The sequence below is a fragment of the Geotrypetes seraphini genome, chromosome 3 (genome assembly GCF_902459505.1).
Source record: "Geotrypetes seraphini chromosome 3, aGeoSer1.1, whole genome shotgun sequence".
Lineage (NCBI taxonomy): Eukaryota > Metazoa > Chordata > Amphibia > Gymnophiona > Dermophiidae > Geotrypetes > Geotrypetes seraphini.
In genome coordinates, this window is record NC_047086.1 from 241,824,336 (window position 1) to 241,840,960 (window position 16,625).

Below are 16,625 nucleotides of genomic sequence, written 5' to 3' on the forward strand. Positions count from 1 at the left end.
TGCTAGTGCAGGCTGAGTTCTCATTGTTCAATTGTTTGTTCTATTTTCCAAATGTTTTATCATTTGTTGCAGTGTTTAATAATATGAGCAGATTAGACATTTTCTCAGGGAGTTCCCCATACTCCTCCTTCTTCTGTGTCCTCTATAGGAATGACTGACTGCTTTGTTACACACTGTAGAATTGGAGGGCTGTTCAGAGGTAAGAGAGGAGGAACAAAAATGTGCAGGATGAAGCTTCCTACAAGAATTGTCATGAGAAGGGATTGACTACACGAAGATTCAGGATGAATAGAGGTGGGTTTACAAGAAAGAAGATTAGCAAGGTAAGTACCTAATTTTTCCTTGTTTTCTCAGTCTTACCATATAGCTGGTTCTTTTATTTCTTCATTTCAGCCTATGTGGCTGATGTTGCTTGGCTCCTGGTCCCTGTACCAAATTCTGCAAGGAAATGCAGAATTATTCACAGGAGAGGAGTTCTGGTGCAAATTGTGTAGTTGCATAGAATTCTGCTGGAATAAAGGGTTTTTTTTAAAGTCTTTAGTGGTAAACATTGATTTAAGTGAGTAAAAGCATGTTTTGAAAATTGCCTCCTCCACCAATATGTGGCTAGAAAGTACATGCGTTTTGTGTCAATATGTATACTTTTTAATTGTAGTGTAAACACTGGGTCTGGGTTGGGGAAATTAAAGTATGTGTGAAAACTTTATTTTCATATTGATAGTATTCTTGCATGCACTTTGAAAGTTGGTACAAAGTACAAGGATAGAAAAATATATACGTACCCCATTGGATCTGAATTTTCAAAGGGAATCTGCTGGAGTTTTCTTTTGACAAAGAGATACCTACAGGTCATCCAGGTGCTTTGAAAACTGTGTTAATATTTTAATGAATAGAACCAGGATTTATTGTCTGTTTTCCCTGACCTCATAGAACTAACGAATAAAATCGAATTGTTTTTGTGTTTTTGTATTTTAATATGTGTAAGACCTTCCCCAGGACTTAGGAAGCGGCAGTCTGCTCAATGTAATGATCAGAGGCTTCAAAATAATCGCTTAAGTGCAGCAATCAGAGGCCAAAGCCGTCCACCTTCTAGAAATGCGAATGATAGAGTTAAACCAGTCCGAAATCGAGAAAAGAAGGATCAACAGAATAAAGGAAAAGAAGAAAAGGTAATTTATATATTAGGATGCTCAGTTTTCTTGTCCTGTAACATGGTAATAGTGCTTATATTCTGTCAACTCCCTGATATCAGGTTCAAAGTAGATAACATATAAATGCAATGTATTTTAAGAATTTAATAGAAAAATGTTTTACATTTTTCAAAGATTTACAGAATAGTAAATAAGATGGAATGGTTCTCAAAATGCAAGAAATACTACACTTTAACTGCTTATTAGAGAAATGAAGTGATCATGGATTTTTATGTTCAAAACTGTTTATTGGTCAAAAACAAATTACAAATACTCAACAAACAATCAACACTGACCAAATTTTCTTATATAATCCCCAAACCACCCCCCCACCCCCCACCCACCCTCACAAAAACAAAACAAACAAGGCGTGGAAAAATAAATAAGTAGAGTTGCAGGAAACAAAATCACATAGAGCTACTCGCTCAAATATTCAATACATGACTACGTGCATACCCAGTTAGGGATACCCAAAAAGGCTCCCAAATAAGCTGTAAAGAACGTCCCTGTACAGAATCCATCTCAGATATATACAAGCGTTCCATTTTTAGTTGAGAAATCATCAAAGAGCGCCACTGCGATAATGTGGGAGGCGTGGCATCCATCTAATGAACCAAAATTGACATTTTCCCCCAACAATAATGCACGCTTCAGAAAAAGACGAATACCTCTCGGTATAGGATGAGTCAATATAGAAGTAGAAAATAACATCTTCGGATGAGGCAAACATCTTGTATTCCAAAGACGTGCAATATGTCTATGAAGAATGGTCCAAAATCTCAGCACCATAGGACAAAAATAAAACATATGTCCCAAGGTGGCATTTACCCCCCACATTTAGGACAACAAGAATCTAAACGGAGTGCCACACGATAAGCCCTAGCTGGAGAAATATAAATACGCATCAGCAGTTTATATTGCATTTCAATCATAGGAATAGAAGCCCAGGATTGTCTCAAGGATTTCAAAAAAGACCGTAATACAGCAACCGAGATGGGAATTCCCAAATCTAAAGACCACCGATCACTCAAAACAGCGAAATCATATTCCGGGGCTGCCTCCAACAAAATTTTATGATAAAAACGCAATGGTATAAAAGATTGCGCTTCTAAACAATATACCTCTTTCAGAGATTCAAAAACAGACCTCGTTAAAGTTTCAGATGGTAACGTACGAATATAATGTTGCAATTGCATATACGGAAATGCATCACCCGGAAGCAGTCCATACTCTTGAACCAAAACAGGGAATGGACGCAACTGCCCCACGGCTGTAAGAACATGATAAAGATATACCACCCCTTTTTCAACCCAAGAGTCAAACAACGAAGATTCCATTCCCGGGACAAATTGCGGATTACCCTTAATTGTCAATAAAGGAGATCTCACAGAGGAGTGTCCAAAGAATGCACAAGTCCATTGCCAAGCCTGACGAACCACACAGTAAATGGGGTATTGAGACAACATCTGGGTTAAATATCGAGCGGGAGCATGCAAAAGAGTGCTAACAGTATATGGAGCAAGAAGTTCAAGTTCCACCGGTGTGACAGAGAAATGGGAAGTCCCTCTATACCAATCATTAAGATGACGAAGTTGACAAGCCACCGCAAAATTATGGATATTTAGCAATCCCAACCCCCCCTTATCTCGTGACAAAGTAAGAGTCGTATAAGAAATACGCGCACGTTTACCTGACCACAAAAATTGCTGAATAGCTCTCCGAAGATGAAGATGATAAACCGAAGAACACAATAATGGCAAAATTTGAAAAATATACAACCATTGTGGTACAACAATCATATTAAATAACGCAATACGCCCCATTAAAGTAAGGGGAAAGGACTGCCAAACACGCAATTTTGTTTCTGTACCCTGAAGCAAAGGTTCCAAATTAAGCAAAGATAAATCAGACAGGGATCCAGAAATCCATATACCCAAATACTTAATCTTGCCATCCGCCCATTTAAGAGGAAAAGTGCCTTCCCATTCAGTTTGCACCGATATAGGAATTTATTTATTTTATTTATTTATTTATTTATTTAGATTTTTATCCCGTCCTCCCAGTAGCTCAGAACGGTCTACAAGTGAACATACACAATGGAGAGTAATTTGACATATAAGAAGTACAACAGATTTAAATGTTTGGACTATAAGAATGTGATGTAATTTATATAAAGGGAGAATAAGCAAATTAAGAGTAGACTTTACATATAAGTAGTTTAGTTTAAGAACAGTTCTATGAGTTTAGATACAGTTTGTCAGTGTAAGGACTAGGAGAGGACTATATTGAAATTTAAGGAGAAGATAGGCAGAGGAGAGAGGGGGTTTAAGGGGGGGAGAAGACAGAGGGTGATCTTTAGTTGAAGAGGAGGGTCTTTATCAATTTGCGGAATGTTAATAATGAGTTCTGTTGTCTGAGTTGAGGGGGGAGTTGGTTCCAGAGGTGTGGAATGAAGTGGCTGTAGGACCGTTTGCGGGCAGTTTCTGTGAGGAGGGACCTTCCGGGGGGGGGGGTGCATAGGCATATCTCCGATTTTGAGCGGAGGGTGCGAGTGGGGGTGTAGATGGGAAGCTTGGATTTTATGTAGGAGGGGGTGGAGGAATAAATTCTCTTGTGGGCAATTGTCAGGGCCTTGAAGGCACAGCGCTGGCTAATTGGGAGCCAGTGTTCAGCACGGAGTGCTGGGGAGATGGGATCGTGGTAGTTGAGGTTGTGTAGGAGGCGGATAGCTGCATTTTGGACCCGTTGAAGGCGTTTGAGATTATTTTTGGTTAGTCCATTAAATAGGGAGTTACAATAATCCATTCTGGAAAGAACATATGCGTAGAGGAGTTGGGCGAGGTCCGGTGTGGAGATGTAGGGTTTGATCCTTTTCAGTTGGCGAAGGTAGTAGAAAGAGGTGGAGATTACTTGGGATATGTGGGCAGATAGGGATAGGTGTCCGTCTAGGGTTACTCCTAGGCTGCGAACCTGATCTGTTGCCGTTAGTAGAGTGGAGTCCCATGCTAGTTTAGGACGTGGGTATTTGGTGTTTTTTTTCCTGATCCATAAGAGTTCGGTTTTAGAGGCGTTAAGTTGAAGTTTGTTGTTTGACATCCAAGTTTTCATGTCAGAGAGGCAGTGTTGGAGGTTAGCAATTTGTCAGAGAATTGCTAAGGCTTCTGATTTATGAGCATTCAATCGGTAACCAGAATAATAGCTAAATTCCTCCAACACCCCCAAAGCATGATGTAAAGAAGATTGTACATTAGTGAAAACCAGAAGCACATCATCTGCAAAAGCCAAAGATTTGACTAAGCCCGATTTAAATTGAACTCCAACCACATCTGGATCCTTTTGAAGAGTTCGTAATAAGGGTTCAAAATACAACAAAAACAACAAAGGAGACAGGGGACACCCCTGTCGCGTTCCCCTATAAATTGAGAAGGGAGCAGAAATACAACCATTTACCAACAAAACTGCTGAAGGCAACGCATAAAGAGCAGTTAACACCTTTCGGAACCACCCTTGAAGGCCCATATAATCTAAAACTTGAAAAAGATATGACCAACTAACTTGGTCAAAGGCCTTTTCCGCATCCAACCCTACTAATAATAGGGGTTCCCGCTCAAACTGACAATGCGCTACCGACAATAATACCTTCCGTACATTTAAAACAGACTGCCTTCCCTTCACAAAACCAACCTGCTCTGCACAAATATATTCTGACAAAAAACCGGCCAACCTAGTCGCCAAAATCCGAGATAATATTTTCAAATCAACATTGATGAGGGATATAGGGCGGTACGAATCAGGACAATGTTCTGGCTTACCAGGCTTAAGAATCAATGAAATCAAAGCCTGATTAGCAGGGGCCGGAAAACCACCTGCATCAATACCAGCTGTATAATAATCCACTAATGGACTTGGAACCAAATGCCAAACAAGCTTATAGAAATCAGAAGAATAACCATCTCTACCAGGAGCCGTACCACTCTTCATTGTCCGGATCGCTTTCTGAATCTCCAAACCAGAAATCAGACTATTTAAAGCACTTAAATGACGAGCACTAAAACGCGGTAATCCCGCATCAGCCAAATAGTCATCCAGAGGAGGACCAGATCCTAATGGCTTTTCCGCGTAAAATTGACTAAAATAATCATAAAAAACCTTTGCGATATCAGCAGTAGATGTTACTCTAGTACCTCCCACCGATTCCAAATATGAAATAAAACTTGTTCTATTAGCAGTATTCAAAATGTTAGCCAAAAGACGACCCGGTTTATTACCATAGCGATGATATGTATGAGCCCTAACATAAAAAAACTGCTTTGCTCTATCATGCAAAAGGGCACTAAGAGCTGCTCGGGCAGATAAATAATTTTCCTTATTATGTGCCGTGGGAGAAGCAATATAAATAAATTTAAATCGTCTACATTTTCGCTCCAATGTAATAATACCCTGTGTTAATCTTCTTTTAAGAGCTACCGTAAAGGCAATAATATCCCCCCTTAATACTACTTTAAGAGTGTCCCAATAAAGCAAAGGAGTATTACAATGTTGTGCATTAAAACGCTCAAACTCTTCCCATTTCTTATAAAGATAATTTTGAAAATGTAAGTCTGACACCAAATACACAGGAAAACGCCAAGGATGACGCAAAAGCGGGTCCCCCGGAAACTGAAAATCCGTCCAAATCAACGAATGATCTGAACATGCCATGGAACCAATTACAGCCTCTACAACATAAGTAAATAAATCATGTGTCAAAAAAATATAATCAATACGAGACCAAGTTCCGTGCGCTCTAGACAAATGTGTAAAATCAGAATCAAACGGATGTAATAAGCGCCAAGGATCTAATAAATGTAAAGCCAGCATAAAGAACGGTAACCCCTTTCGATGACCCATGATCGAAGTACCACTACCTTGAGTACGATCAAGACGAGGATCAGCCACCAGATTAAAATCCCCTAACACCACCAAAGACTTCCCCAAATAAGGAGATACCAAACCAATCAATTTTTGAAAAAAAGCATGCTCATAAACGTTTGGAGCATAAACCACCAACAAATACCAAAGTTTTGTTTGATATTTAATACGGACCAATAAGTATCTACCATAAGGATCTACAGACAGGCAATGGACTTGGCACGGAAGATGTTTCCTTATCAAAACTGCCACCCCACTACCCTTTTTATTTTGATTAGATGCAAAAAACACTTGGCCCACCCAATCTTTTTTCAATTTAGCATGTTCTATTGCAGATAATTTAGTTTCTACCAAGCATGCAATATCCACTGCTGTGCGATTTAAATAGGTAAAAATTTTGGAACGCTTGATTGGAGAATTTATACCTGAAACATTCCAAGATGCCAACCTCAAAGAACTAGGAGACTTCATTACAGCTTAAGTATCCATAAACAAACAAAACCAATAAACAAATTATATAAAATAGTACTGATCTCCCAGACCCCAGCCCCTATCTGAGAGATCTCCATGAAAGAACCATATACAATCCACCTAGAAAATTCCTGCCCACTTTCACCCACACCACGCCTCACAAAATGAATCAAACCCCCCCCAAAATAAACCAATCCCAAAAATATCCCCAAAACTCCCCAAAATCTCACATTCCACAACAATCCCAACCACCCCCAACCTATACCTTCACACAAACAATCCACCCACTGCATCCCCCCAACCAAAACCGGGAGAAATGCGAAGTCACGCTTAATGCTACCGGGACCCCGTGCCCCACCGACCCCAACACCCATAGGAAAAGAAAGCCACCACCCAAAAGAATCCACCAGGCCCATACATTATAAGAACCAGCATAGGAAAACAAAAGTCCTCACAGAACTGAAAACACTCCTGGTGCCCTCAAAATCAATGTCCACAATGAAACATATAGTCAGATCTTTGATCCACCATCCACCGGTTGTAAATTAAGAAACTCCTGAGCCTTCTGAACAGAATCAAAAACAATCCACTGGCCCTCCGAAAAAATCTTCAATATAGCTGGATATAAAAACATAAATTTTTGCTTCCTCTCAACCAACTTAGAACAAACCGCATGAAAGGGCCTGCGTTTATCCAAAAGAGCAGCGGAATAATCCTCAAACAATCGAATGAGATGATCTTCATATTTCACTTCACTCCGCTTTGATTTATATTGCCGCAAAATTTCAGTTTTATGCAAATAATTATGAAATTTTACCAGCACCAGCCTAGGACGAGTCTCCCCCTCACGCCGACGGCCCAGGCGGTGCGCCCGCTCCAAGCGCACCACCCCCGAGCCCTCAGAAAGAGTGAAAGTCTGTCTGAGCCAATGCTCCACAACTCCAATAAGAGCAGAATCAGAAACAAGTTCAGGTAAGCCCAGAATACGCATATTTCCTCGCCGAGAACGATTTTCAAGATCGTCAATTTTATCCGCTTGAGCTCTAACCAAAGTCTGTAAAGTAGTTAACTCCGCCTGAAATCCATGAGTCTCGTCCTCGACAGCAGAAACCCTCGATTCCAACTCCGTCGTCCTCCGCGTGGTTTCGGTCAATAATTGCTCCAAACGGGACATATGCCCCGATAGCTGTTCAAATCGCGGCTCCAATGCCGACACCATTGCCGTGGTAAGATCCGCCAGTGCAGCTTCCGAAAATTGAGTAACTGCGCCACTACAACTAGGCCGCTCCGCCATCTTGTCCTCCACAGATTTTACCTGATCTTTCTTTGCGCCTCTTGCAGCCATCACCGGACTTGGTGGCGTTGTCAAGTATCTGTCCATAGAAAGCCACCTATTGAACACAGTCCTAGGGTGAACCTCTCAAAGTTTCAAGAAAAGTATAAGGTCGATGAGGCAGGAGGTTCCCAGAGCAGGGCTGAAACACGTCCTTCCCCGTTCACAGCATCACGTGACTCCATGGATTTTTTTGTATATTTAACTTTAACAAAATACACTAAATGAGAATCATTAGCTCGAGAGGTTAGGTGGGGGAGGGGAAGAAAAGAAACAAAGAAACTAAATACCCTGTATGAGTAGGAGGACATTCAATGAAGTTACAGGTAAATAGTTTTAAAACCAATAGGAGGAAATATTTTTTTCACTCAGAGAACAGTTAAACTCTAACACATTGCCAGAGGTTATAGTAAGAGCGGATAGCATAGCTAGTTTTAAGAAAGGTTAGGACAATTTTCTGGAGGAAAAGTCCGTAGTCTGTTGAGACAGATGGGGGGATGCCACTGCTTGCCCATGATCGGTAGCATGGAATGTTGCTACTTTTGGGAGTTTTGCTAGGTACTAGTGGCCTGGACTGGCCATCGTAGGGATGGGCTACTGGGCTAGATGGACCATTGGTCTGACCCAGTAAGGCTATTCTTATGTTCTTATCTTATAAATCCAGCATGACAATTTAAAAATAAATCATGTTTTAATTGGGAGCCAGTGAAGTCTCATCAAGGTAGATGTTGCATGATCAGATCTTTTTAATCCAAAAATTAACTTAGTGGCAGTGTGTTGAATAATTTGCAATCTAGAAATCTGATTAGTAGAAATAAGGCAACAGACATAAGAGAAGTTCACATTTGAACTTCGTTTCCCCTCTATTTAGAGGATGTAAACTCAAGACACCATCAACGCCTTTTCTCACATCAGACAGCATTATGGGGTAAAGATCTAGAACAATTGCTTACGCCTACTACTTATGGGGAATTCAGGAAACGCCTAAAAACATATCTGTTCCTGAAATATCTAGACAACTGACCCGTGCAACTCTTTCTCCTCAATAACTGATCCCTTGAGCTGTTAATCACTAGCTTCCACCATGTTAAGTTCAATCTATTTGTACCATCTTTTAATCTTTGTAAAACCACATAGAACTTCACGGTCCTGCTGTATATAAACTGTTGTTATTATTATTATTATTAAAGACTGTTGCAATAGTCTATTTTCAGAAGAACTAAAATATGGAGAAATATATTTAAATGCCTGCTTTCAAACAATGAGCAAAGCCACCTTAAGCAATACGTTTAAAGAAAGTCGCTCAGGGGGAGGGGGAGGGAAAAGGAAAATTTACAATTGTTTATTATGTTTCTAAATTGGTTAGTATTGCACATAGAGTAATGAACCTTACTCCTAAGTCACAGTATGTGGCGTATGATCTTAATCTGTCAAATTTACTGCCAATACTTTCTGAGCCTGAGAGCTCAATGTATTATGTTGAAATATTGACATCAACAGCAAATAAAGGCTGTCTTGCTCATTGAGGCAGCTTATTTTCTCTATGTACTATAAATCCTTGACAATTATGTTTCAAGAATTTATATTTCATAATAAAAATATATTGCCAAAATATATGGAAAAAATGGATTGGATTTAAAAAAGTTAAAATTGCACTAGCAGAGATAGTTATTTACACATTTTTCTGAAGATTAGATTTCTTTAATAGTGGTTTACATGACACTGCTTGTTTATCAAATGAACATTTCTTAAGCTGGTGTGTGTCTGACTGACTTCCCTCCCCCTCCAAAGTTGGGAAAAGAAGGATCAACATTATAGAGGAAAAGAAAAGGTAGTCTTTAATTATATCCAAGTGCTTAGTTTTCCAATGAAGCAAAATGGATTGTTGCATTGCCCAAGGGGGGAGCAAGGCAAATCTACAATGGTTTCTTTTGGGAGCAGTGTCTCTCAAGAAGCTGTATTATCCTAGGACAAGCAGGCAGCATATTCTCTACATGTGGGTGACGTCACCGGAGCCCCCTAGCGGACGTTTTCGCAAGCAGACTTGCTTGAAGACCTTCAAGCTTGCGATTGGCCCACGCATGCGCGTGTGCCCCTCCCGGTCTAGGGCATGCGCCTCCTCAGCGTGTCCTCAGTTCTCTGTTTCTGCGGAGCCAGAAGCACTGCTCCCTTGCTTTGCGCGATATCGTTGTCCCTCTTGCACCGCGGCTTGTTTGGTTAGTTTCTTTTGAGTCGCTGTGCTCATGTCTGTTTTTTTTCTTCTTTTTTATTTGTTTTTCGGTTTGTACTTTTTTGACCGGGTTCCCGGTCTTACTCTGGCTGCCTGGCTTTGCAGGGCCGCGACCATCATTTTTCTTATGTCCTGGTCTCATTCCGGGTTTAAAAACTGTACTAAGTGCAACTTGGTTATCTCCATCTCCGACCCTCATCGTTGGTGTGTGGAGTGCCTGGGTGCAGAGCACCGCGCTGAGTCATGCCCCCGTTGTGTGGCTTTGCAACCGTGGGCTCTTCGGAGAGTGGCCAAGATTCTCCAACTCTTTGGCCCCATGGGTCCTGTGGGACAGGCCTCGAGCTCGGCCTTGGCGCCCTTGTTGGGTGCTTCGGCCTCGAAGTCCCCGTCGGCCTCGAAGGTTCCGGCCTCGGCCCCTCCTGTTACTCCGGCCTCGGGTAAGTCTCCTCTTTCTTCCTCAGGTGTGCCGGCAAAGAAGCCTACCTCCGAGTCTCATGCCAGTGCCATCTCATCGGCATCTTCAAGACATCACTCTAAGCGTGCCTCCTCATGTAGGGAATATTCTTCCTCAAGGTCGCCCCCGAAGGAGCGCACTGCTGCACCTAAGACCCAACCACCTTTGGTCTCGGTGCCTATGTTCGAGGACATGCTTAAAGCTATTCTTACCACGCAGCTTTCCTCGGTGGTGAGCCAACTGGTCCCAACTTCGACGCCTTTGACCTCTGTCTCGACCCAGTCTCGGTCTGACCAGCCTGAGCATCCTCTCGTTTCTCGAGGCCCTGCCCGCAAGACTCGCCAGGTTCCCTCGAGTGATTCTTCATCCCCCGGGTCCCCTGTGACTTTTCAGGGTTCCAGACCAGGGGTCATTTTTCCCCCTGCTACTTCGGGGCAGGTCTCCGCCCGTGAAACCTTCTAGACACACGGTTGTTCTCGAGTTGGACTTGGGGTTGTGTTCCCCATTGACACAGCTACCAGCCTCTAAGGGGCCTTCTTCGAAACCGGTGGAAGACTTCTCCTTTACCCAGTCTTCCCTGAGGTGTCGCCAGTTACTTCCTCGGACCCCGGGGTTTTCACCGGACCACCTAGCACGGGGTCGTTTCTCGATGCCCCCCAGACACTTTAGTAGGGCCTCTTTGGTCTCCCATTCGCAGGACTCCAAGGCTCTGGCTTACTATTCGAGTGAAATTTCTCCCTCTTTCTCGGCTGCCCCCAGATCTCACTCAGGTTCTCCTCAGGAGGACGAGTCCTTTTCTCGACACTCCTCCTTTACTCGTTTCATCTCTGACATGGGTAGGGCCTTAAAACTGGACCTCCAGGAATATCTGGAGGAGATGGGTGTTGATCATCTGCCCTGCGAGGCGTTGCGCTTGCCTTAGCACCAGGTTCTCCGGCAAACATTTCTCCGGAACCTGGAGACCCCCTATGCGGTCACGGCCATTCCCTTCAAGTTGGAGTCCCGTTACTGGACGATCCCAGTTAATGGACGATCCGAGTTAAGGGGTTTGAGAGTTCTCAGCTTTCTCACCAATCCTTGGTGGTTGAGTCTTCCTTGAAGTCCAACCTCTCTAAGGTTTATGCTGCCGTCCCTCTGGTTCGAGAGGGCCGTACGATGGACAAGTTTAGTCGCCGTCTTTACCAAAAGTCAATGATGGCGAATCGTGTCCTCAACTATAACTTTCTCTTCACGTCCTACCTCTGGTTCTGTATGGACACCCTCCGCTTGTTCCGGGAGGATGTTCCGGAATCTCAGGGTCGGGAGTTTCGCCTCCTCAAGGAGACCCTCTCACAGCTCCGCCTCTATATGTTCCAGGCGGCCTACGAGCCTTCGAGTTGTCCTCGAGGGTCACAGCCTTTGCGGTCGCCATGCGTCGCTTCGCTTGGCTCCGTCTTGTGGATATGGATCCGAATCTCCAGGATCATCTTGCCAATCTCCTGTGTGTGGATCATGAGCTTTTCGATGAATCTATCTAAGTGGCCACCAAGCGCCTATCGGACCACGAACGGTCCTTTGCCTCTCTGGTGAAACTTAAACCGAAAGCCCCCCCAGCTCGGCAATACAAAATTCCTCTCTGGAGGTATCCGCAGAAATCTACTCCTGCGTTCTCCCGTCCTCCCCCGAAGCGGCCTCAACAACAGCAGCAACGTCAACCTATGGCCCAGCCGCTGGATCCAACGAAGACTGGGCCGCCTTTTTGACAATTCCTTCCTTTTTGAGCCTTCGAGTTCCCTTCCTCATGGAGCCTTCCCCCCTCCCCATCGGGGGTCATCTCCATCATTTCTACACACAGTGGGAAGGTCTTACCACCGACAGTTGGGTGCTTTCCATCATCTGGGAGGGGTACTCCCTTCACTTAAGTCACGTACCCCCAGACCTTCCTCCAAGAGAGTTTCCTTCTGCTCGGTCTCAGCTGCCTCTCCTTTTGCAGGAAGCTCAGGCCCTTCTTCACCTGTGGGCGGTCGAGGAGGTTCCCCCCAGACCAATGAAACACCGGATTTTATTCCCGGTACTTTCTGGTGCCCAAGAAGACGGGGGATCTGTGTCCAATCCTGGACCTCCACATTCTGAACAAGTTTCTGGTCAGGGAATGGTTCCGAATGCTCACCCTTCCTACTTTGTACCCCCTCTTGGACAAAGGGGACTGTCTGTGCTCACTGGACCTCAAGGAGGCATTCATGCACATTCCGATACACCCGGCCTCTCGCCGGTATCTGAGATTCCGGGTGGGGGATCTCCATCTCCAATATCGTGTTCTTTCCTTTGGCCTGGCGGCCTCTCCGAGGGTCTTCATGAAATGTCTAGTGGTGGTGGTTGCGGCCCAGCGTCTCCGCGGCCTGCAGGCATTTCCCTACCTCGACGACAGGTTGATCAAAGCATCCTCTCACCACGAAGTTCTGCGAGCGACGAATCAAACCATCTTGCTCCTTCAGAGCCTTGGCTTTGAGGTGAATTTCCCCAAGTCTCAGCTCTGTCCGTCCCATTCACTGGAATTCATCGGAGCGGTCCTGGACACGATTCGTCTCCGCTCCTTCTTGCCTCGGCCTCGACAGGAGACCCTTTTTTGCTTATGCCGGAGGGTAGCCCATCTGTCTTCGGCCCCGGCTCGGCTCATGATGGTCCTCCTAGGTCACATGGCCTCCACGGTTCACGTGACTCCTTTTGCCAGACTTCAACTCCGTATTCCCCAATGGACTCTAGCGTCCCAATGGAACCAGGATCGGGACCCTGTCTCTCAACTCATTGTCATAACTCCTTTGTTGAGGTAGTCTCTCCGTTGGTGGATCCTCTCTTCCAATCTTTCCAGAGGTTTTCTGTTTCATGCTCCTCCTCCACAGAAGGTCTTGACTATGGACTCGTTGGCCTACGCTTGGGGGAGGGGCTCATCTGGACGGTCTTCGCACTCAGGGTCTTTGGTCCAGTGCCGAACGACTTTGTCACATCAATCTGCTGGAGCTTCGAGCAATCTTCCTCGCCCTGAAGGCTTTTTATCACCTGCTTCTTGACCGAGTGGTGCTGGTCCGCACTGACAAGCAGGTCGCCATGTATTATATCAATAAACAGGGGGGAACGGGGTCCCAGCAGTGTTCCCTCTAAGCGGGCGGGTGTTGTGAGCAAACTTTTTTCACTGTGAGCTAAAAATATCGGGCGCCAGCAAGTTATGAGCCAAATAAATATGTTGCTTTCTACCACAGAACTTCCTTACGTTTGTATGGAATCTATCCCCTTTCAACTTTAGAGAGTGCCCTCTCGTTCTCCCTGCCTTAGCTACTAAGTCTATTCCCTTCAGTACCTTGAATGTTTCTATCATGTCCCCTCTCAATCTCCTCTGCTCAAGGGAGAAGAGGCCCAGTTTCTCTAATCTTTCGCTGTACGGCAACTCCTCCAGCCCCTTAACCATTTTAGTTGCTCTTCTCTGGATCCTTTCGAGTAGTACCGTGTCCTTCTTAAAGTACCAGTGCTGGACGCAGTACTCCAGGTGAGGGCGTACCATGGCCCGGTACAGCAGCATGATAACCTTCTCTGTCTCTTCAGTCCAGCATCTGCCCCTTCCATTCACTGTCTGTCTTTCCCTGCCATCTCTCCTCCTGCCCCCCCCCACCCCCCAATTTGGTCTAGCATCCATCATCTTCCTTCTGTTCCCCTCATGGTCTGGCATCTCTATCCTTCCCTCCCCCCTGTGGTTTTTAGCATATCTCTCTTCTCATTTCCTCCACTCAGATCTGATCATTCTCTGCTCTCTCTTCCCTTTTCTTCTCTGGTCTTCCTTCTCTATTTTCTGCCTCCATCTAAATTAAATTCTTTCTTACTATTTAGTCCCGTTTCCCTCTTTTCACTGTGTCTACACACAGCTTGTCACCCCTTTCCCTCACCCCTCCATTATCTTACTATTTTCTTCCCCCTTTATTTATCTCCTCCTTCCATCCAGTATGTGTTCTTTCCCCACTTCCATTCAGCATCTGCTCTCCCTTCTCAACTGACATCCATCTGCCTTCTGCTCTCTCTCCCTTCTTCTCACTTCCATCATCTGTCCCCTTCTCTCTCTCTCTCATCTCCTCCATTCCATCATCTGCCCCTTCTCTCTCTCTCTCCCCCCCCCCCCCAACTTCCATCATCTGCCCCCCTTCCCCTCACCTTTGTGGGTCACTTTCTTTCCCCTGAGGGTGGCTCATGTCACAGGGGAAGCTTTGGCCGAGCAGAACCGCTTGATTGACAGTGGAACTTACTTGATTGATGTCGATGCTGGGCCCGTTGCCGTTTGAAGGAAAAAAAAAAAGGTGGAAAAAAGGAACCTGTAAAGGCGAGAGGAAGGGAAACCTCCAGGACAGCTGCTTTTTGCCCTCCTTCAGCGGCCCAAGAGTTCAGACCAGCAGCGGCAGCTGTGTATGCTTTTAACTTCGGCACAGAGCTGCCCCTAATCAATAGTTTAGCGCGGTTTCATGAGGCAGCCTCGGGCCTTTGATAGCCGGCCCGCTTCGATGATGCGATGTGGGCCGGCCTAGCAAAGGCCCCGAGGCTGCCTTATGAAACCGCGCTAAACTATTGATTAGGGGCAGCTCTGTGCCGAAGTTAAAAGCATACACAGCTGCCGCTGCTGGTCTGGAGGTGCGGAGACAAGGCAGGAGGCAAACGCGGTGGAAGGCAGGAGTCCCGGCGAAGGCAGGAGTCCCGGCACAGCGACTGCAACAGGAAGTTGCAAGTCAGCTGACGCCGGCCTTTCGTTGCGGCGGGGACCGAATCCTTCGTGGACCGGCAAGATTTTGTTTGCGGACCGGCGGTTGAAGAACTGTGCTCTACACTGTGTGCGCTGCGACGAGAAACTTGTGCGCTGCGAGGTAATATTTTGTGCGCGTGCGCACGTCAACGCAGCTTAGCGGGAACACTGGTCCCAGTCCCTATGCCAGGAGGCGATGCAGCTCTGGGATTGGGCCATTCGCCACAACATTTAGGGCCAACACAATTGTCTGGCGGACAAGTTGAGTCGTCTTCTGCAGCCTCACAAATTGTCCATCCATTCCTTGACCCTGCGTCAGGTATTTGCTTGTTGGGGGACTCCGGACGTTGATCTGTTTGCGTCCTCCCACAATCACAAGCTGCCCCGTTTCTGCTCCAGGGTAGAGAGTTGCACGGGAACAGAAATCCCACCCGTCCCCGCCAGGATCCTCTCCGTCCCCACCCATCCCCGTCAGGATCCTCTCCGTCCCCGCAAGGAATTACCTTCATCCCCGCCCGTCCCCATAAAAAGCAGCAATTACTTCTGACAGGATCATCAATTCCACAGTTTCTTTTGTGTTTGCGCAGCTGTTTTCCTTGTGGAATCTCTTTGGTGGAACCCTTTTTTTGTTTTCTGTTCAGGTAATTAACTTATAAACCCCCTCTTTTACTAAGGCTGACGTGTCCATTATATTATATGGACGAACCCTGCTTCCAAAGCCTTCCATCCCCGTGGGAGTCCCGTTGGCTAGAGGGGGGTTCCCGTGGGGATCCCATGGGCCAGAGGGGGGTCCCTGTGGGAGTCCCGTGGGTTAGGGGGGACCCCCGCGGGCCCACGGGATTCCTGCGATCCCCATTCCCGTGCAGACTTCTACTCCAGGGTCTACACCACACTCAGACTCGAGGCGGATGTTTTCCTGCTGAATTGGACGAACCTGTTTCTATATGCATTCCCTCCATTCCCTCTGATTCTGAAGAGTCTCGTCAGGCTTAAGTCCACCAGTGCCACCATGATCCTAATAGCTCCTCGGTGGCCCTGACAGCCGTGGTTCTCCCTTCTGTTGCAACTCAGTTCCAGGGAACCTCTTCTTCTGACTGTTTTTCCTTCTCTTCTTACGTAGAGTCGAGGTACTCTGCTTCATCCCAACCTTGAGCCTCTGCACTTAACGGCTTGGTTCCTCGAGACTTAATGCCCTTGTTCCAGTTCTCACAGCCTGTGCTGGACGTCCTGGAGGCGTCTCGGAAGGAGTCCACTCGCCAATGTTTCCATCAAAAGTGGAC

General features: G+C 45.6%; 1 protein-coding gene across 4 annotated transcripts in view; it reads left to right on the forward strand.

Annotated features, from left to right (window-relative positions):
• Positions 1-16,625, forward strand: part of KATNA1 (katanin catalytic subunit A1) — a 171,582-nt gene that overhangs the window by 45,276 nt on the left and 109,681 nt on the right. For 3 of the 4 annotated variants that reach the window (XM_033937762.1, XM_033937758.1, XM_033937759.1), the window contains exon 4: positions 968-1,169. In XM_033937762.1, the coding sequence (XP_033793653.1) occupies positions 968-1,169 (202 nt within the window). The remainder of the gene's footprint in view (positions 1-967; positions 1,170-16,625) is intronic. The other variant, XM_033937761.1, reaches the window with a different exon arrangement.